Source organism: Ovis aries, chromosome 8 (genome assembly GCF_016772045.2).
Source record: "Ovis aries strain OAR_USU_Benz2616 breed Rambouillet chromosome 8, ARS-UI_Ramb_v3.0, whole genome shotgun sequence".
Lineage (NCBI taxonomy): Eukaryota > Metazoa > Chordata > Mammalia > Artiodactyla > Bovidae > Ovis > Ovis aries.
Window position 1 is genome coordinate 61,507,722 of NC_056061.1, and position 23,297 is coordinate 61,531,018.

Consider the following 23,297-nt stretch of genomic DNA (forward strand, 5'->3'; position numbering starts at 1 on the left):
ACACGGGCACATGCACGCAAACACACACCACCAGAACTGTCCACACTGCTGGGGTCTAACTAAGAGGCAGAGAAGGACTTCACCTGGGAGCTAGGACACAGCATCAGCCCAACGGATTGACAGCTAATCCAGTGGCAAGTTATACAGAGAAGCAGAGTGAGAATTCATCACAAAATTGACCCTCGCTGAAATCCAGTGAGTGACCTGCGTGTGTTTGTGTGTGATCGGTCACTTTAGTCATTAGTTAGTTCTTAGTTCAGTTGCTCAGTTGTGTCCAACTCTTTGTGACCCATGAATCGCAGCACGCCAGGCCTCCCTGTCCATCACCATCTCCCGGAGTTCACTCAGACTCACGTCCATCAAGTCCGTGATGCCATCCAGCCATCTCATCCTCTGTCGTCCCTTTCTCCTCCTGCACCCAATCCCTCCCAGCATCAGAGTCTTTTTCAATGAGTCAACTCTTCGCCTGAGGTGGCCAAAGTAATTATATCTGATGGAATTCCAGTTGAGCTATTTCAAATCCTAAAAGATGATGCTGTGAAAGTGCTGCACTCAATATGCCAGCAAATTTGGAAGACTCAGCAGTGGCCACAGGACTGGAAAAGGTCAGTTTTCATTCCAATCCCAAAGAAAGGCATTGCCAAAGAATGCTCAAACTACCACACAATTGCACTCATCTCACATGCTAGTAAAGTAATGCTCAAAATTCTTTAAGCCAGGCTTCAACAATACGTGAACCATGAACTTCCAGACGTTCAAGCTGGTTTTAGAAAAGGCAGAGGAACCAGAGATCAAATTGCCAACATCCTCTGGATCATGGAAAAGCAAGAGAGTTCCAGAAAAAACATCTATTTCTGCTTTATTGACTATGCCAAAGCCTTTGACTGTGTGGGTCATGATAAACTGTGGAAAATTCTGAAAGAGATGGGAATACCAGACCACCTGACTTGCCTCTTGAGAAATCTGTATGCAGGTCAAGAAGCAACAGTTAGAACTGGACATGGAACAACAGACTGGTTCCAAATAGGAAAAGGAGTATGTCAAGGCTGTACATTGTCACCCTGCTTATTTAACTTATATGCAGTGGACATCATGAGAAATGCTGGGCTGGATGAAGCACAAGCTGGAATCAAGATTGCCAGGAGAAATATCAATAACCTCAGCTATACACCACCCTTATGGCAGAAAGTGAAGCGCTAAAGAGCCTCCTGATGAAAGTGAAAGAGGAGAGTGAAAAAGTTGGCTTAAAGCTCAACATTCAGAAAACAAAGATCATGGCATCAGGTCCCATCACTTCATGGCAAATAGATGGGGAAACAATGGAAACAGTAGCAGACTTTATTTGGGGGGGCTCCAAAATCACTGCAGATGGTGACTGCAGCCATGAAATTCAAGACACTTACTCCTTGGAAGGAAAGTCATGACCAACCTAGACAGCATATTAAAAAGCAGAAACATTACTTTGCTAACAAAGGTCCATCTTGTCAAGGCTATGGTTTTTCCAGTAGTCATGAATGGATGTGAGAGTTGAATTATAAAGAAAGCTGAGTGCCAAAGAATTGATGCTTTTGAACCGTGGTACTGGAAAAGATTCTTGAGAGTCCCTTGGACTGCAAGGAGATCCAACCAGTCCATCCTAAAGGAAATAAGCCCTGGATATTCTTTGGAAGGACTGATGTTGAAGCTGAAACTCCAATGCTTTGGCCACCTGATGCAAAGAACTGACTCATTTGAAAAGACCCTGATGCTGGGAAAGATTGAAGGCAGGAGGAGAAGAGGCCGACAGAGGATGAGATGGTTGGATGGCATCACCGACTCAATGGACATGAATTCAGGTAAACCCTGGGAGTTGGTGATGGACAGGGAGGCCTGGTGTGCTGCAGTCCATAGGGTTGCAAAGAGTCGGATACGACCGAGCGACTGAACTAAACTTAACTCTTTGCAGCCCTACGGACTGTAGCCTGCCAGGCTCCTAGCTACTTAAATCGAAAGGACCTAAAGTATGAAAGTGTCTCAGGCCTTACTGAGGTTCTCAGAGAGCCTGCCCAGAATTGCAGGAACAGCATGATGATGGCATTGATGATAGCAGCTAGCATTTGTTAAGCACTTCTCAACATACTGTTTTAAGAGCTCTGAATGAATTCATTCACAACAGCCCTGTGAATTGAGTGCTATGGTTTCTTCTAGTGTGAGAAAACCGAAGATGAACCAAAGGGTTAAATCCTTGTCAGGGGCAGTGAAATAACGCCAGCTGGCTCCAGAGCCTGACAGTGTTGGATGGCCCTTCAGAAGCTCCCTGAAGAGTCCCCTTGCTTGAAGTCTCCAAAGCAGGCAAGTCTTTATATCGCCAGCCAGCTCTGGTCATGAACTTCCTCAGTGTGAATGGGGGTACTGTTACATATGCTTTTCTTGTCAGCAATTGCACTTCCAAAAATTAAATCTGCAGATGTGCATATAGACATTTTTTGGTGCAAGGTTGTAGTCTGTACAGGAAATAACTCAAATTTCCATCAAGAGATAACTAGCTAAATACAGGATTAACCACCCAGGTCTCTAGTCTATAAAACTGGCTCCTCTGCTCTGTCCCTCTGCCCCCTGCAGGCTTAGACAAGGGCAGTACCTTGGTAGGAGTATACTGTGCCCTTTTCTCTAAGTGAAAGCAGCCTTAGGGTAGGGTCCTTGCACAAACCACACACTGTATGCAGCAGCCCTAAGGCCAGGATGCAGTAAAATAGAAAGAGGTGCATTTACATCCATGCATAGAGTATGTGTAGAGTACCTCTGGAAGGATCTGATGACCATTGCTTCTGAATAGAGGGCCTGGAGAGCTGGGGGCTGGGGAATGTGCTTTTCACTTGTAAATCTTTTGATCAGGTTTACATTTTTACATATACATGTGAACCAAGCATACCTTTAAAAAGCTGAAATTTAAATTTAAAATTTAAACAACCCAGTGAAAATCAAATATTCATTATTGGTTAATCAGAAATGAAAGAAAAACAATCTAAGTGTCCAACAACTAGGGCAATGAATAAGTGCATGAGAGGATACACCTTCATGGATATATTGTACAATCATTAAAAGCCAGGGACATAGAAGGCAGGTAGAGAAAGGGGAAATATTTAGATGATAATGTTAATGAAAGAGAAAATACCATATGTGCAGTATGATTGCAAATCACAATAGTGTAAAAAAATTGTCTTCTCTTAGAAGCAAGCATGAGGATTTCTTCTGAAGGTGGGATGAGGAACTTATCTTTGTTGGGAAAATTGTTCAATAAGCCCTTTGGTGCAGAAGCTAAACTCATAGAGCTTCTCTTCCAAATCCCCAGGGAAGGTGTCAGTAATTTCTACTTTGCTCCCAACAGCACTAAATTAAACAGATTCTTTTCACAAAGACAATATAGAAAGACAGGAGACAGCCAACCCTAGGTTATCCCACAACACACAAAAAAGGAAAGAAGGGTCAAACTAAATTATGGTAAATTGCTAAGTAGTCATATTACCAAGGGCTTCCCAAGTTTGTTTTATTTCCTGAATATATGATTTTGTTACCTCTATACTTTTTTAAAAAGTCAATGTTTAACTGTCCATGTAAAGCAGAGATATTACTTTGCCAACAAAGGTCCATCTAGTCAAGGCTATGGTTTTTCCTGTGGTCATGTATGGATGTGAGAGATGGACGGTGAAAAAGGCTGAGCACCGAAGAATTGATGCTTTTGAACTGTGGTGTTGGAGAACACTCTTGAGAGTCCCTTGGATTGCAAGGAGTTCCAGCCAGTCCATTCTAAAGGAGATCAGTCCTGGGTGTTCATTGGAAGGACTGATGCTGAGGCTGAAACTCCAATACTTTGGCCACCCTATAGGAAGAGCTGACTCATTGGAAAAGATCCTGATGCTGGGAGGGATTGGAGGCAGGAGGAGAAGGGGCCAACAGAGGATGAGATGGCTGGATGGCATCACTGACTCGATGCACATGAGTCTGGGTGAACTCCAGGAGTTGGTGATGGACAGGGAGGCCTGGCGTGCTGCGATTCATGGGGTCACAAAGAGTTGGACACGACTGAGCGACTGAACTGAACTAAAAGAAGCAATAAGAAAAGCAACTCTGTTCCAGCTATGGAAGTCAGTTGGAAATCTTGCAGAAGAGATTCAGAGGAAGGCTTAGTAATGAGCCCTCTGTCTTTCTCAGATCCTCAGCTTTTGGTTCTTGCTGCCTTCATGTTCAAAAGGAAGTCTGAGCTGTGGAGAGAGGAGGAAAGTTTGGGAAGTAGGAGAGGGGAAAAAGACCTTAGAAGCAGAAACAACTGATGTTTTTCTCTAAGTTTTTGAAAACATCTAAACAGAGAACTGCATCTCAGATGGATAACCAATGCTCATAGAGAAACTGAGGATCAGTCCAGGGAAAACAAGAGGATTCCCTGATTATAATCTGTTTAGTAACGTTTATAATCAGATAGTCTTGAGGCTGATGTCTATACTAAGCACAAGGTATGGTCACAGTTGACATTTAAGTAGATGGGTATTATTTTAGAAACCGCATTTTTCATCCTTTTACCTCTGGTATTCTGTTCAGCCCACAGAATATGGGATTTGCAGTCAACAATCCAGCCCCTAAAAGGGATAGTTAGGGAGTCTGAGATTGCCATGTCCATGCTATTGCATTTTAAATGGATAATCAACAAGGCTATCCAAGCAGGAAACTCTGCTCAATGTTATGTGGCAGCCTGGATGGGAGGGGCGTTTGGGGGAGAATGGATACGTGTGTATATATGGCTGAGTCTCTTTGCTATGCACTTGAAACTATCACAACATTGTTTATATATTATTGGCTATCCTCCAATATAAAATAAAAAGTTTTTTAAGAATCCAGCTCCCAGCCTCCTACTGGAACATATGACTTCCCACATTACTTAAGCCTTCAAGCCTCAGAATCGCCATCAATAAAATGGGAATGATAACGATAACTATCCTTTCAAAGGGTAATTCAAACTACGTAATTCAAAGTCATTTCGAACTTTAAAAGAGATAATAGATATGAAAGTGCTCCACGACATTACATTATCCCACATGAGCAAGGCTTATGCTGTTTCTGAAAATACAGAGAACTTCCCCCAAGTAATACAAATGACTAAAAGACTCAATTTTGAGATATCACATAATTTAAGGCATTAGCAATTTACATATTTGTTAATAAACTTGAAACTATATATTGCCTTCTCGTTTTTTATTTTTATATGTATTTATAAATTGAACCTAGTTTAAAGGAAAATGGGCTTCTTCTACATAAATTTACTTGCATGCTAAGCCGCTTCAATCATGTCTGACTCTTTGTGACCTCTTGGACTTTGCCTGCCTGGCTCTTCTGTCCAAGGGATTCTTCAGGCAAGAATACTGGAGTGGGTTGCCATTCCCTTTTCCAGGGGGTCTTCCCATCCCAAGGATCGAACCCAGGTCCCCTGCATTGCAGGCAGACTCTCTACCATCTGAACCACCAGGAAAGTCCCTCAAGTTTCCTTAAAGAGTGAAAAATAAAATTAATAGAACTTTGAAAGGAAGATTGTCTAAAGAAGAGGATAATGTTACTTTCTTGAAGTCACTTTTCAACGGCACCAGTGCTATAAGCTGCAGACTGCCTTTAACGAAAAACTCAATGATATGTCCCTGAAAATTCCACATAGCTTAATCAGAATATTTCATCTTGTTCTTAAACTTAATTTTCTAAGTAAAAATTTTTTCACTTTTCTTTTTCATTATACTGAATGTAAATTCATTCATTATATTAAATGAGAAAGTGCTGTGTCATTATCAAGACTATTATTACTATAAATAAACTCATGAATCAATTGGAAATGGATACTCTAAATGAAATATAACTCAGTGTTCAAATCACGTCACAGAGCCATCAGGTATGGTCACAGTTGACATTTAAGTAGATGGGTATTATTTTAGAAACTGCCTTTTTCGTCCTTTTACCTCTGGTATTCTGTTCAGCCCACAGAATATGGGATTTGAACAATCCAGCCCCTAAAAGGGATAGCTAGGGAGTTCGAGATCGCCATGTCCATGCTGTTGTATTTAAAATGGATAATCAACAAGGCTATCCAGAGCAGGGAACTCTGCTCAATGTTATGTGGCAGTCCGGATGGGAGGGCCCTATTAAGGGAGATTCTGACCCAGATCCCACAGCCTCACAGTTTTTGACTCCAGGTAAAACAACTCTCGGAGTTAGAAGCCTCTTCGTAACTCAGAGCTTCCATCTGCTTTCCTTTAAGTGCTCCTTGTGAGCTTGGTGCTTCCATCTAGAACAACACATAAGATGGGCCCCTCTCCATAAGGGGCTTCCCTGGTGGCTCAGATGGTAAAGAATCTATCTACCTGCAATGCAAAAGACACAAGTTCGATCCTTGGTCAGGAAGATCTCCTAGAGAAAAGAATGGCTACCCACTCCAGTAGTCTTGCCTGGAGAATCCTAAGGACAGAAAAGCCTGGCAGGCTACAGTCCATGCAGTTGCAAAGAGCCCCAACATGACTGAGCGACTAACACTTTCACTTTCACTCTCCACATGAAGACATCTATACTGCTCTCTATCAATCTCCCCTTCCAAATTAAGTGCATCAGATTGGATAAACTCCTCCTTATAAAATAGGGCATCTGTTCACTAACCACCCTGGTCCAACTTCTCTGGACGGACTAATGGCAACAACAGTCTCTAATGGATATGTTATTCCAGGTATCCCCTAAAATGTTCAATATACAGTAGAATCAGTAGATATTACTTCTACTACTGTAACTTAAATGTACATACAGTTTGTTTATTTATTTGTTTGGGAGGAAATATTTGTTTAGGGATATTCATTTCATTCCAGGTACATTTTGAGTTTGTTCCCCTTATAGTTGGAAATGTTATGATTATGTGAATAAATTTCGCTTTAATTTTCTTCAGAAAACATCTTAGCATTTTATTAAAATTCACCATCCCTAACATCCCTTTATGTCAAAGAGAAAAGAATTACATGCAGCTAACTTCTAAGTGATCTCAAAAACTAAATTACAAATGTCTACAAAGAGCAGTATATTTCTGGAAAATGCTATGCAGTCAAAGCTAGAATGTTTTTTGATCTTCAAAACATATTAGCTAAGTATCTTGAAAACAAATTAACTGGGTCCTGTACCAATCAGATAGATTTTAGTAACTGTTTTAGGTAAACTTTCAATAAGTACAAGTTAGGTTAAATAAGAGTTGCAGTTAGGATGATCTTTAAAGTGTTTTATTACATCTCAAGGACTAGCATGGTACCTGGAAAATCAGACCTTGTTCTATTTGCCAAGAATACACCTGTGAATAAAGCAATGCCTTACCAACATGCCACTTACATCTGCGCACACACACTTGTAAGTATGTGTATGATGGTAGTATATATTCATGAATTATTAAAACCAAAAATACAGAAATCAATGCCCCCCGCCACTTACCACCAAAAGAATAAACCAGTATGGTACAGGTATAACTAGGAAATAGAAATGTTTCATGGTTCACTGTCCTTAAGGGACCACTGGTGTTCTATGAATTAATTGGGCAAGAGAAAATATTTCAGGCTTTTGAATAGAATAAGTACAAGCAAATAAGTGTCATCTTGGACTTGTCATGTGAACCAAAGACTGTCAACATACTTAAACATTTGTTCTTCTATGATAAGGGATAATATATTAGTGATATAACCTTTAAAATAAAAAACATTTTTGTTTTAGAGTTTTTCCGAAGTCTTCATTCATGGAAAAGGAATTTGAGGCCAAAAGATGTTAAAAGACTTGGCTAACATTTTTTTAACTTGCTTTATAGAAGTATAGTTGATGTACAAAGTTGTGTTAGTTTCTGCTGTACAGCAAAGTGATTCAGATTATACATTCACATACATTCTTTCTCATACTCTTTTCTATTATGATTTATCACAGGATATATATTGGGGTTTCCCTGATAGCTCAGCTGGTAAAGAATCCGCCTGCAGTGCGGGAGACCTGGGTTCGATCCCTGGGTTGGGAAGATCCCCTGGAGAAGGGAAAGGCTACTCACTCCAGTATTCTGGCCTGAAGAACTCCATGGACTATTGTCCATGGGGTTGAAAACAGTCGGACATGACTGAGCGACTTTCACTTTCACAGGATATAGAATATAGTTCCCTGTGCTATATACAGTAGGACCTTCTTGTTTATCCAGTCTACATGTAATAGTTTGCAACTGCTAATCCCAAACTCCCAATCCACCCTTCCCTTATCTCCCTTCCCCACCACCCCTCGCCCTGCCCCGCAAACACAAGTCTGTTCTCTATGTCTGCAAGTCTGTTCTCTATGTCTGCAAGTCTGTTTCGTAGACAAGTTTCTTGTTTAGATTCCATGTATAAGTGATATGATGGTATTTAAGATTTGGCCAATATGAACTGATACACTGGAGTCACTGCAGTGACTAGCTCTCCAGCCTCCCAGTGTCCAGTCTGTGCTGTTTCTATTCATCACAACTGCCCCTGTCGTATCAGGACGGAGGAAAGGGAGAAGGAAAGAGGACCACTGTAACAGAATGCACAGTCCATTTTAATATGCTTTCCTCAAACTCTAGTTCTGAAATTAAGTTGAAAAAGGCTAAAGTTGGAATTCTTACAAAACAAAGCTTGTAGTAAAAACTATGAAACTGGGAAGTCCTTGGTGGTCCAGTGGTTAGGATTCCAAGCTTCCACTGCAGGGCGCCTAGGTTCTATCCCTGGTAGCACAGCTAAGATCCCACAATCTGAGTGGCAAAAATAAATTTAAAAATAAAAACTATGAAACTAATACTCAACACAGCATGTAGTACGTGAAATGCTCAAAGACTGGTTGACTTGGACAAAATAATGTTTTTTTTTTCACGTCCAGCTGACTATCATCGATGTCAGCAATTTAAGGAGACGAAGGATTCCTGGTCACAGACATATTTCATTAAAGGAAAAGAAATCAATTTTTGTGATATCTTACCCTCCATCTACTCTTTTAATGACTCAATTTGGTCAGAATATGCAGTTTGAGTTGAAAATAACAGATAAGTATAAAATTCCCATGTATATCTTAAAGAAATAAAGGTAAATAGATGTATTTATGATGTAACACTCCAGTTATTGTTAATTAGTCACTCAGTCATGTCTGACGCTTTGTGACCCCACAGCCACCAGGCTCCTCTATCCATGGGATTCTCCAGGTAAGAATACTGGAATGGGTTGCCATTTCCTTCTTCATGATATCTTCCTGACCCACAGATTGAACCAGTGTCTCCTGCATTGGCAAGCAATTCTTTACCACTGAGCTGCAGAGGAAGCCCATAACACTCCAGTAGCTTTTGTCAAATCTAACCTGCATTTGACATAAGGAGACAAGAATATATTATCTTCACCCCAAATTTTACTCTATCATTTGCTAAAACTAACATTTTAAATCTTAGATCCAAATAGCTATTCAGGCAATACCAATCACAAAACACATGGATGACTGGAAAGCCCTATGGTGGATATACTGACACTTCTATCAGAAATTCTGTACTGAAAACATATTAAGTGAGTTTTTTGCTTCCAAAATTCATCCCCGATAATGCAGCTGATGTAGCCACTGCTCAAAAATATTTTTGGAGCCAGTCTTCAGGAAATGCCTTCAGAAGCAGATTACAACAATCCTTACAAGAAAATCACTTGAATTACCTGCAAGTTGGACGTCATTTGTGACTCACTGTGATATCATTCAGCTTGATCAACCATTCATTCATCAGACTTGGCACTTGTCTATTTCCGGAAATCAGATTCATCCTCAGAGGAGAAATAGATACTCCTGCTGGAAGTGGTTTTCCAAAGACTCTGAAGCAACTCTTAGGCAGGCTCTTCTGTGGTACATCATGGGACACAGAGCCAGCGGAAAGTGGGAGGGAATCTGGGTGAGGCAGGGATCTGCTCACCAAGGTCCACGCATGGTCAATTAGAACTGCAACAAATATGAGAGCAAAGAGGAAAGCCCAGTTGGTGGGAAGTGGTCACGTCTGCTGGAGGGTTTAGGGGACCAGGAGAACCAGATAAGGCTTCTGAGAAAAATGTTCCCTAAACTGGGTCTTAAAGGATGAGTGGAAATCCTCATGTGGCAGAAACAGCAAATGCCATACATAGCAGAGTTATGCTAACTTGGCACTTTGGGGACCAGATGTTACCTATTGCCTTTGGAGGTCAGATGAGGCAGCAGTGGGAGGGGCTGGTTGGTCAGGAAAGAACTCAGACTCTGAAATCCAGAGTTTGGACTCAAGCAGTTTACTAGTAGCGTGAATGTGGGTAAAGTACCTAACTTCTCTGCTCCTTAGTTTCCTCATCTGTAAAAAAAGAATATGACTTAACAGGATAATACTTGTAAAATGTCTAGTCCAGAGACCAGAACAAACTAAGTTTTTGAGTTTAGCTATCATGATTGATTATCATCATCTCTGACCACAGGCAGCAGGACCTTGGAGGACAGAAGCTATGGTCTAGTTCTCAGGGAAGAAGGGTTGGTGTGAGCAGACCCAGCACAGGCTCCCTGGCTACCAGCTGTTTAGGCCAAGGCTGAAAGCCTGACCGTGAAGCAGGGAACGCAAGGTCCTTAGTGGGGAGGACCAGACAGAGACCTAGTCAAAGGCTGAAACCACTTGGGACAGAGTGCCGTCCTACTCAGGGGACCTTCCGGTGTCACATCATACTTCCATGCCCCAGCAGATAGACCTGAAATCGCTGATACTCCTCTCCAGATTAGCCTCTGACAAGGCTTCTCTCAACTGTAGGATGACACTGGGCTAATACAAAAGCAGGGGTTGGGGGTGGCGGGGGTAGAAGGGGAGGGCAATCATTTAAACAATTACAATGTCTTTGGAAACATATGTTTTCAAGTATAAATTATGGTATGAAGTGAAATGTTAGTCACTCGGTGGGACTGTAGCCCTCTAGGCACCTCTATCCATGGGATTCTTCAGGCAAGGATTTTGGAGTGAGTTGTCATGCCCTTCTCCAGGGGATCTTCCCAACCCAGGGGAAAAAAAAAATTCCACCACTTTTTTTTTCTGGTGCCATCATGTGGGATCTTAGTTCCCTAACCAGGGATGGAACCCATGCCCCCTGCACTGGAAGCTCAGAGTCTTAACCACTGGACAGCGAGGCAAGTCCAAAATTCCACCACTTTAATGTACCAATCTTTACTGGAATACAAACAAAAACTATAATCCTATTATTCATAATTAGCCTTATGCTTCTCTCTAGTAGTCAAATAATAGCTATACTTACATTGAAGAACTTATAATAATCTCACTGAAATCTTAAAGTTTAGCAATACTGTCTTCTGTTCTTATCCTTGAATTATATAGAAAATTTATTTTGTTGGGAAAAGAGCTGAATTACAAAAAGATACAAGCATCCAATGTTCATAGCAGCATTATTTATAAGTGTTTAAGTGTTAGTTACTCCATTGTGTCTGACTCTTTACGACTCCATAGACTGTAGCCCACCAGGCTCCTCTGTCCATGGAATTCTCCAGGCAAGAATACTGGAGTGAGTTGCCATTCCCTTCTCCAAGGGATATTCCCAACTCATGGACCAAACCCCGGGTCTCTAGCATTGCAGGCAGATTCTTTACCATCTGAGCCACCAGGGAAGCACACAGTCTAGACATGGAAGCAACCTAAATATTTATCAATAGAGGAATGGATTAAGAAAATGTGGTACACATATACAATGAAATATTACTCAGCCGTCAAAAAGAATGAAATAATGCCACTTGCAGCAACATGGATGGACCTAGAGATTATATTAAGTGAAGTCAAAGAAAGACAAATATCATATGATGTCACTTATATGTGGAATCCTAAAGGAAAATACAAATGAAATTATTTACAAAATAGAAATAGACTCACAGACATAGAAAACAAGTTTATGGTTATCAAAGGGGAAAGGAGAGGGGGAGGAATAAATTGGGTATTAGGGATTAATAGATACACACTACTGTATATTATATAGATAAACAAGAAGGATCTACTGTATAGCTCAGGGAACTATATTCAACATATTCTAATAACCTATAATGGAAAAGAAACTGAAAAAGGATCTGATTCAGTTAACTGAATCACTTGCTGCTGCTGCTGCTGCTAAGTCGCTTCAGTTGTGTTCTCTGTGCAACCCGACCCCATAGACGGCAGCCCACCAGGCTCTCGTCCCTGGGATTCTCCAGGCAAGAACACTGGAGTGGGTTGCCATTTCCTTCTCCAGTGCATGAAAGTGAAAAGTGAAAGTGAAATCGCTCAGTCCTGTCCGAATCTTCGCGACTCCATGGACTGTAGCCTACCAGGCTCCTCCATCCTACACCTGAAACTTTGTAAATCAACTATACTTCAATTAAGAAAAAAAGTTGAATTAGCTTGATGATAAATCTCAGGTTGATAAAAGCCATGGTCATTTGTAATTCATGATTATGCTTTAAAGTAAGCTGTTTTTGCAAGTTATGAAAATCTGACTCTACTTTGTGACTTCTAAAGATCTGACCTTCAAGTGGTATAACTAGTTAGCAGCTTCCCAGGAGGCTCGAGTGGTAAAGAATCCCCCTGCCAATGCAAGAGACACAAGAGATGTGGGTTCGATCCCTGGGTGGGGAAAATCCCCTGGGAAAGGGCATGGCAACCCATTCCAGTATTCTTGCCTGGAGAATCCCATGGACAGAGGAACCTGGTGGGCTACAGTTCGTAGGGTCGCCAAGAGTTGGATATGACTGAAGCGACTTAGCTCGCACGCGGGTGCTCTCTAATGCTATACTTCCCTCTTGTGGCAAACATAGAAAACTGCGGTCTGAACTTTTCCCTTTCAAGTTTTTCTGCCAAGTTTTATACATCCTTGTAAACTGCCTTAAATACTTTCAGGAAAAAGGCAAAGTGTAAACAAATAAGTAAACAAATTTACAAGATGGACAATGTTTCCCAGGGGTTAAAAATATGTATTTTATAAAAGCATATGTATATGTGTGTGTGTGTGTGTGTGTGTGTGTGTGTGTGTGTGTGTGTGTGTAAACCCATCTGCCTGTGTTCAAATCCCATTCAGCCACTTACCAGCAATGGAAATCTGGGGGAGTTCATTCGGCTCCCCATGTCTAGGTCCCCATCTGTGAAATGAGGAAAAAAAAAAGTACCTTGTCTTGTTATAATAGAGTCAATATTTGTTAATCACTAAGAACAGGAGCTGATATATCAATGCCATTCAAAATGAGAGCTATTTGCTCTCATCTGAATGGTTAATTACAGCCCACTCCCAAGTGCAGTGTAACAGAAGTTCTCAGGGACCCACAGACCATTTCCCCCTAGTGTCCAGTCCAAAACCACATCTCCTTGCTAGGAATATTTGGCACAGAGTACAGCTAACCTGATGCGAAGAAGTGACTCATTGGAAAAGACCCTGGTGCTGGGAAAGATTGAAGGCGGGAGGAGGAGGGGCCAACAGAGGATGAGATGGTTGATGGCATCACCGACTCAATGGACATGAATTTGAGTAAACTCCAGGAGTTGGTGATGGACAGGGAGGCCTGGCGTGCTGCAGTCCATGGGGTTGCAGAGTTGGACACTCCTGCGCGGCTGAACTGAACAGAAACTGAAATGGCAACCAAATTGAATTGTAAAAGTAAAAGAAGTCACTCAGTCGTGTCCAACTCTTTGCAACCCCATGGACTATACAGTCCTGGAATTCTCCAGGCAAGAATACTGGAGTGGGTGGCCATTCCCTTCTCCAGGGGATCTTCCCAACCCAGCGGATTGAACCCAGGTCTCCCACATTGCAGGCGTATTCTTTACCACCTGAGGCACAAGAGAAATCCAAGAATACTGGAGTGGATAGCCTAGTCCTTCTCTAGGGGATCCTCCCAACCCAGGAATTGAACTGAGGTCTTCTGCACTGCAGGCGGATTCTTTACCAACTGAGCTATCAGGGAAGCCCAATTGAGTTATGATTAACCAAACTGAGCCAAGTAAGTCAGAGGATGTTAATATTGTACACAGACTCCAGGGCATGTCCCACTCCATTTTACAGTCAAGGAGCTTGGGGCCCGAGAGGTAATAACTCAGTTCTCCCAGCACATTTCCAGCACTTCTTCCACTGGTTCCCAAAGCCACACAATGAAGTAACTGTTTAATGTTTCTGAGTCCTTGAAAACGAGTTATTTCCATGAAAAAAGGGCAAAGCTGTGAAAGACCAACCAAAGGTTACCCACAAAGAAACCGAGGGGAGCAGCGTGGGTTCGAAGGGGGATATTTGGAGACAGAAAAGCATTCTCAACACCAATTTTTAAAATGCAAACATTTTCAAGAAAATCAGTAGAAGGAAGACAGGGTAATAGGTAGTGGGAATTCTGGGCAGTCAGTACTACTCAAGGCTAATGGCAGTGGAAGGCAGGCTGGACCCTGCAACATTTTTGGAGCCCATGTCTGCTGTGGATGACTAGTCTGCTAATGGACTGTGATGTACCACTATGACAAACCTCTGTGGAAATGTCCTTGGTTGAAGAAGGATGCTTTGCTCAAGATCATGCCACACTCATCAATGTAGGGTCAATGTGAAGACAAAAAGACCTGGCACCCTCAGCGCAATGGCAGACTACATGCATGTGTGCTAAGTCGGTTCAGTCGTGTCTGATTCTTTGTGACCCGATGGACTGTAGACCACCAGGCTCCTCTGTCTATGGGATTCTCCATGCAGGAATACTGGAGTGAGTAGCCATGCCCTCCTCCAGGGGATCGTCCCAACACAACCTGGGGACTGAACCCACATCTCTTGTGTCCCCTGCACTGGCAGGCAGGCTCTTTACCACTACCACCACCTAGGGAGACTACTCCATAGGGCTACTCCAGCTTCAGAGCTCCCTCTAGAGTGCTCTGAGGCCCTTGCTGAGGCTACATTTCAGCCAGGCTTCTCCCTCACCCAATCCTGCTTCCTTCCCTAGTGGGGGTATGATCCTGAGAACACAGTCAGATAAATTTCCTCACATTAATCCCTATCTCACAGTCTGCCTCCCAGATGACCCAATCTGCAATAGCCCTTTTTTGGTTTTGGTTTTGATTTATTATTATTATGAATTTATTTTTTGTAGGTTTTGGCTTCACCATGCAGCCTGTGTTATCTTAGTCCCCTGACCAGGCCTTGAACTGGAGCCTCCTGCAATGAAAGAGCAATTCTTAACCACTGAACCACCAGGGAAGTCCCAATAGCCCTCTTTTCTGTTTAATATTTATTTGACTGCATTGGGTCTTAGCTGCGGCACAAGAGATCGATCTTTGTTGCAATGCAGTATCTTTTGTTGCAGCACAGGGACTCTCTAGCTATGTCACATGAGCTCTAGAGCTCTCAGCCCAGCAGCTGCAGTGTGTGGGTTTAGTTGCCCCTCAGCACTTGGGCAACTTAGTTCCCTGACCAGGGATCAAACCCACGTCTCCTGCACTGCAAGGCAGATTCTTAACCACTGGACCACCAGCGAAGTCCCCCAGTAGCCCTCTTTTGATATAAAAATCTCACACTTGCATGATTGGCTTGTCTCCCAACCAAATTTTTATATAAATTTCATAATTAAAGCACAAATGCATTCTCATTGTAAAAGCAAGGGTTTGGGTAACCCCTACCCATAAGAGTCCCATGCCACTATTTGCAACTCCAGTGCCTCCTCCAGTTGCTGATGTATCCTCCTGGGAAGTCCCATCTCCTCTCCCTGCCTTGACAATCTGCTATCATCTGCATGTCTCAACCAGCCAAGATTTTGAACAGCATTAACTTCCTGCAATCTATATTATAAAACCAATATTTTTCCCAAATATAAAATAGTATTAGAATGCCTTGTCAAATGATTTGTCAAATGCCTTAATTCTTCTCTACAGATTAACTACCAGCCAGTCAAGAGAGAGAATACAACTTAGTTTTAAGGCATATGAGGAAAAGGGGAGAGGAGGGACTCTTCAAGACCAAGTGGGAGGATTCATGTCTTAGAGTCAGGAAAATAAGCTGTTGTTTATATAACTTGCAAGAAGATAAAGTTTCCACATTCACAATATGTTTAGACAAGTTTAAAATGTTATAAACAACACGTAGGTATTAATTTATGTATAGATTCATGATGAAAGCCTAAACCCTCACAAACTCTACAGTCAACATTAAGTCACAAGGAGCCCAAGTATAGGCCACTCAAAAGGCCTCCCAAAGGGGAATTTCATGGCATGGTCTTGTGTTGTCCAGGACACTGCAAGTCACCCTTCTAAATAGAGGTGTTAGTCATTTGGTCCAACTCTTTCTGACCCCACGGTGCAGCCCACCAGGCTCCTCTGTCCATGGAATTCTCCAGGCAAGAATACTGGAATGGGTTGCCATTCCCTTCTCCAAGGGATCTTCCAGACACAGGGATCAAATCTGGATCTCCTGTATTGCAGGCAAGTCTGAGCCACCAGGGAAGCTAATAGAGGTAAGCCCAAGGTCAACTCAATTCTGATGCATCCTAGTGCTGACATGTGCTTTGGGCAAGCAGGAAATCCATTCTGAAGTAGAAAAGAAAAGCCCCCCTCCCCTAAAAAACCAACTTGAGATTTCTTAGGAAATAGATCTCACTTGGCAGAAAATAGTATCTTCAAAATGTTCCTGCAATGCAAAACTGCCCTACGGGATAAAAACTAGTGATTTCAGAGGAAGAGGGACTCTAATTCCAAGTACAAGATGAGAAGAGGCAGAATGGGGACAGTGTCTAGGAGGGGCGGGAACAACAAAGACTACACAGAGGGAATAACAGGCAGGTCCGAAAGCCACACTGGTGTACTTGCTGTATCACTATGAGTGCTTTTGGCTGCAAATAACAGAAAACCCACTCAGCATATTTTTTAATCTTTCTCATGCAATAAGTCTAGAGATGGCTTTTGCTGGCGTTAGTTCAACAGCTCGGTGATGTCTTTGAATCACATTTCTGTGATTCAAAGCCTATCCCTCGTGGTCATAAGATGAATGCGGCATAGCCAGGCCTAACTAGAAGGTGCTGGGTGAAAGGGGCTAGACATGGAGATAACCAGGCAGCCAATTCTCGACACCATGACATGAAAATGGTAAGCAAACGGGCTTTTTCAAAAGGAGAGAGCTTCCAAAATGGGTGGGTGCTGAGTCCATCCAACTGGAACCTAAGCTCCATTTCTAGGGAAACATGGAAATTCCCACACACATTAGTGTAACGGCAGAGGAAAAAAACACCTATTCCAAACTTACGTGTTTCATCGTATTGACCAAGAAACTAACTACACAATTCTCTTTCCCCCCAAAAGTTTAGACTTCCTAAATTTAGTGAGAAGAAAACATGAATTTGAAGCGCTATAAAACACAAGTTCAAAAAGGCGTATTTATTTACAAAGGAACAGAGCATAATAAAGAACAAAGGAAATAAAATGATAGGTGTACATATTTACATAGCAAGTGAGGGCAAAACTTATCAAGAAGATTCTTTAAATACTTCTACAATCGAGCATTTAATAGTCAAAATCAGCTTCTAAGAATAATTCTTTATCACCTCAAGTGTTTTATGGGGTTCAATCTATGATTCAAAGTATGACTCTCTTAGTGAAAAAAATTATAATTTTATATTCTTTGAAAATCTCCAAGTTGCTGGAGGCCAGGTAAACCATATCACTACCAATCCTTAAAAGACTGAAAGACTCTTAAATAAGCAAGTCATAACTGATTTAAGAAATTTTAAAAAACCCAAATGTACTATCATCGGCTGCGTAGTACAATACAGACTTAGTTTATATTACTTTCTTAATCCACTAAATGGTTTCTGTTACCTTATAATGAGATCTTACCTTTCTCAAATGAGAAACATTAAATTGTTTACGATTTAGCTCTTAGGAAAATCATTCAAAGTATTTATTCAGCTTTAATAAACTTAACATATGTGGGGAAAAATGAAAAAGATCCATGCACCTGACTATCATCAGTGGCCCGTTAACTGGTGGATCTTATAAGACCAGACACAGGTCAAGATCCTTCAGACCTCTGCACTAACATACCCCATTATATGGACTGCATTTAGATTCACTGACAGGAGATGCGATCCTTTCGCAGGCAGGGAGAGGCATGCAGGCATCCTTCTGCAGTCCTGCCTTCTAGGTGTAGACACGGCCCCTGGTGTTCACGGCTTAGTCTACACCTACTGGGTTTATTGGCTCTTCCTTTAATTCAATATACTTCTGACTTGAGATACGGTATCCAAACTGAAACAAAGCAAATGTGTAATACATTATTCTGATGTAAAAAAACAGAATAGCAACACAAGCACCAAATGACCCTATCAGGCTTAATTCATTCAACAGTAAGTAGTTGTTTGAGAGCGGGCTATGTGTCCTGCCGGCTGCTCAGGGCTGGGGTCATGGAAAGTGAGACCTCAGTTCTGCCGGAACTGACAGAGTAGAACAGTTCTCCTCTGCTCTGCTGTGCTCTGTGAGTTGTCATCTGCTTTTTAGCTTCCACCCCTCCTCCTTTGCCACTCCAGTGCCACCCACCGGACTTTAGACTCTGTCCCTCTTTCACTCTCCCCTTGTTCCCATGGCTTCATCTTCTTTACTTCCTCAACTAAACTACGAGATGGGAAACCACCCCCCAAATTAGGATTATATCTGAAGTAAAGCAAAGAGGCTTCAAATAAGGAGCAATCTTCAGAGTTAAGAGTTGAAATATATTGTGAATTTTTTTAAGTGTCCAGGGAGCATGGTCATCGAAGGTAATTATGATCTCACTTGCTTTGTTAAGCACAATTATAAATATTCTATTTATCTAAATAATCCAGTCTTTACATGTGACGAGGAAAAATACTGGGAGTATTCACATTTAAATACGGTTAGGTTGAATCTATTACATCATTCCTCTCTGGTCCTCTCAAAGTTAGACGCCCAGCTCATACGGGGCGGCAACAGTGACAGACAGCAATGTCAAGTTAGCATGTATCCAGGATAAACCATTACAAACTTATGTACAAGTATTTTTCAAATCAAATGTTTTATCTCAAAAAATGTCATAGTATGCTAAAAGCTAAAATGAGCATGGAAGTGAAAGTCAGTACAAACAACCAGAACATTAGCAGCACACAGTATCAACAAACAATTTTATGGTCCAGTCCACATAATTACTTCAACAGAATTTGAAGGTAAAGATACATCATGAACAGTATGCATGAGAAAAACCGAAAATTTAACCTTACATTATAAGCGCACCCTTGAAGTTTCTGGACTAGAAAATGGAGAAGACTCCCAACAATTATCTTCTTTCTCAAAGGAATCTTCTTCTTGGAATGCAAATTTCTGCCTAAGTGCATGGGATATCAGAGACACTGGATCCCAAGGTGAGTCTTCTCTTTTCCTTTTATGAATAGGTCTGCCTCCAGGGGACCTTTAAAAAAATGGAATAACTTAAAACTTTGTGTATTAAGTTCCTTATTGAAGAGCTTCCCAGGTGGCACTAGCGGTAAAGAACCCGCCTGCCTGTGCAGGAGATGTGAGAGACACAGATTGGATCCCTGGGTCAGGAAGACTCCCTGGGGAGGGCATGGCAACCCACTCTGATTGAATTCTGGAGAATCTTGTGGACAGAGGAGACCAGCAGGTCCCAGTCCATGGGGTCACAAACAGTTGGACACAACTGAAGCAACTGAGCACATAAGCCTTGACAAGCATAGCAAAAATATAAGCATTATATAGCAGAAATAGAAGCATAATATATCATAATCTACTTCATCTTCAAAAGATTGGAATGTTTTGGCTTAGGACAACAAATATAAGGGTGCAATGGATTAGGAATCAGAAAGCTGAGAAACCATATGGGGCTCTACCACAATCCATTATAACCTGGGATTTATCAAATATCATCTTTGTTTTTTCATTTTCTAATTCTCCAGTGGGTAGAAAAGTTTAAAGAAAAATTTAATAACTTTTAAAAGGACTATGGAGTTCACGAAAAGAAACACATCAGGCTCTTTGTTCACTCACTCAGTCTTAATGCTGACTATTTTGCCAGGCTCCATTTTTACATTTTGGGGGTAAAGAGGTAATCCTGCTCCCATGGAACACTCTAGCGGCAGGAGTTCATCAGTGAACAAGTAAGCAAGAACATTTGGGGCAGCAATTAGTGCTGTTAATAAAATAAAAGCGGGAGGGACTTTCCTGGTGGTCCAGTAGCTAAGACTCCCCACTCCCAATGTAGGGGCCCCAGGTTTGAGCTCCAGTCAGGGAACTAGATTCCACTGCCACAACTAAGAGTTCGCATGCTGCAACTAAGACTTAGCACAGCCAAATATGTATTTTTTTAAATAAAAAATAAATAAAAGAGGGAAGTGTGATAGTGGCTAGGATAAAGCGCTTTGGATGAGATGCTGAGGGGATAAGTCTCTTAAAGGATTTGCCACTCTTTTTAAGGAAACGACAAGCAGTCAGTTTTATTGTTAACATCCAATGGATGCATCAGAAAGGAGGCTGGCATCTGTTAGAAAGGGAAAACAGGTACAACTGGAGTGCAGTGAAGTAAGATGGGAAGCAGGATGGGGTGTCAGAGGCACGAGGGCTGAATCCAGGCCACAGCAAGGTGTCAAGGTTTCATTCTAAGCGCAGTGAAAACCACCAAAGGATTTTCAGCAGGGGAATGGCATGATCTGACTTCTATTTTTAAAGATCACTCTGGTTATTATTCACATACGGAGAACAGACAAGCAGGCAAGAAGGAAAAGAGACTGACCAGTTAAGAGGTCACTGCCAAAGTCCAAATTATATAAAATGGTGGCTTAAAATGAAAGGTGGCAGTGGGGACCATTGAGGGTACATAGATTTGAGTGTGGCCTCCCCCCTCAAAAACTGATAACAGGAAAAACGCATAGAAGAATTGAAAAGGATTTTTTTTTAAGTACAATAAAAAAGCAAAGAGAAAGAAATCAGAAGGGGAAAGATATGAAGATAAGACAAATAATTCTGGCATTCGAACTTCTAATAGGAGCTTCAAGAAAAGACGGAAAAAATAGGAGACGTATCAGAAAAATATTATAAGAAATTTTCAAAAATAAAGGACAACTGATTGAGTCCATAAGTGATCAGCATGAGAAATTTTAAAAGAACACTCCAGGGCTCATCATCATGAATTTTGAGAACATCAGGATCTCAAATGCTTCAAGAATAAGGGAAACAGGGTTCATACATAGTATCAGGAATTAAAATGACATTAACCTTGCAACAGGAACACTGAGAGCTAGAAACCAACGAAATGATGTCTTCAAAATTCTGAGGAAAAACGATTTTCTGCCAATTATATATCAGCCAAACTAGCAAGTGTGAGAAATTTTTTTAAAAGTTTCAAATATGCAAGGTCTTAAAATAATTTAGCTTTTATGCATTCCTCAGGAAGCTACAGAAGATGGAACACCCAGGACATGGGTGATGCAACACTGGACAAACAGAATGTCTATGATGACAAAGGAAATCCTTAGGATAACAATGCAACAAGTAAGATTAGGGAAGGGCAGAGGGCTCCAAGAGGGGATTTCCAGGGGTTTGGGGGGAATTCAAAGAGGTAATAGTTAACTGCAATAAAAAATAAAATTAGTTAACAAATAAAACGTAATTGTATATGAAATAGCTTTCCTGTGAATGTTTATTATAATAAGGATATAAATTCTGAACATGGATTTAAGACTGTGACTTAACCATAATGGGAAGATGTGATAAGAAGTGTATGTGTGCATGTGTGTTAGGAGGTAGACTGTCTAAGAGAATGTATTTCAGATTTTTAACAATTCTAGTAAACATAACTAAAATACCAAAAAATAGCAAAAGTATAATGTTGTCTCAAAAGTATGAAGGTAAGACACTAGAAGAGTCACAAAAATTTGAAAATGATTCTCTCTTAGGAGCACTGTTTGGGGTGAAGAAGAATCAAAGAGAAGACATATATGTTTGAAAGTGAAAGTGAAAGTGAACTTGCTCAGTCGTGTCCGACTCTTTGCGACCCCGTGGACTGTAGCCCACCAGGCTCCTCCATCCATGGGATTCTCCAGGCAAGAATACTGAAGTGGGTTGCCATTTCCTTCTCCAGGGGATCTTCCTGACCCAGGGGTCAAACCCAGGTCCCCCGCATTGCAGGCAGATACTTTAACCCCTGAGGGAAGCCCTTATATAGGTTTACTTTGATAAAATAATTTATTTAAACACCACTGATAAAATTCTGGTTCATTTTGCAAATTATGACAACATACCTTTCAATAGCACGTAGTTTAACCTTATTCATATCCTTTAGAACATCCAACATGTTTGGAACAGCTTCATTTTTCTGGTTTTTTGAATGATGATTATAACTGGTGTTCCTAGCATCTGGGTGCTGTTTTTTCACTTCAGTTGTTGAATTATCTGCTGCACAAATATTATTAGATGCTGTTTTCAAGAGAGGAGAACATGGAGGCTGTATAGAAGAAATCTGAGGAGGCGGTGGTGGAGGAGGAGAAGAGGGAAGCACTGAACTTGAAAACGAATCTTGTTTGACATTGAGTTGAGTAGCCCCTGATGATGGCTTTTGTCCAAAACCACTAGGCCTGTCATTCAAGTCCAGGAAACCTAGAGAAAATTTAGTCTGTTGAAAAATCATACAAAACTGTCTCTGATATAACATGTAACACTAATTAGAATCAAAATAGGAACAATTTCTGTAATGCTATCAAAACAAATGACACGGTGGCCAAGAAGGAGAATCAACCCCATCTGCTTAGCAATTTTTGGAAGAGTCAAGCAAGTAGTAAATTTCTTTTTAATCCAATTAGGATTCTCTGTGTAGGGGGAAGGGAGAGAATGTATTTCAAAGAGAAAATAAAAAATATTTTCAGTTACAATCTAAATTTCATTCTCAGTTTACAAAAGCTAAAACATGATCAACAGCTTGTGGCTAGAAACACATGAACTGATATATTCACTCTATGATGACACTGTAGAAACACCCAGACACATATTTTCTAGGCAAGAGCCTAAGACGGATACCAAATACTTAAATTTTTTACAACAGATTTGCTCCTAAAATCATATGTAACATGACTACTTTTTAAAAAGTGTATATATAATCTCATTTATTCTATAGTAACATATACTATATAATATTTCATATAAATTGTAAATATATAATACTAAACAAATATGGGTTATAAACAAATCATATATGTGTTCATATAGGTGTTTCTACATACATACAGATACCGTGTGT

General features: G+C 41.1%; 1 protein-coding gene and 1 long non-coding RNA gene across 7 annotated transcripts in view; one reads left to right on the plus strand and one right to left on the minus strand.

Moving 5' to 3' along the window:
- On the plus strand, positions 1-22,419 carry LOC132660252 (uncharacterized). The gene is made up of 4 exons (XR_009601659.1): positions 1-195; positions 2,188-2,335; positions 16,353-21,556; positions 21,961-22,419. It is a non-coding gene; the product is annotated as an uncharacterized LOC132660252 (long non-coding RNA).
- Positions 17,405-23,297, minus strand: part of MTFR2 (mitochondrial fission regulator 2) — a 17,010-nt gene continuing 11,117 nt past the window's right edge. For 3 of the 6 annotated variants that reach the window (XM_012182953.5, XM_042253512.2, XM_042253513.2), the window contains exons 6-8: positions 22,306-22,660; positions 19,273-19,460; positions 17,405-18,289 (exon numbers count right to left, since the gene is read on the minus strand). In XM_012182953.5, coding sequence (XP_012038343.2) covers positions 19,274-19,460; positions 22,306-22,660 — 542 coding nt within the window. In that variant the 3' untranslated portion in view covers positions 17,405-18,289; position 19,273. Of the gene's footprint in view, positions 19,588-22,172; positions 22,661-23,297 lie in introns of all 6 variants that reach the window. The other 3 variants (XM_060419720.1, XM_060419721.1, XR_009601658.1) reach the window with 2 other exon arrangements.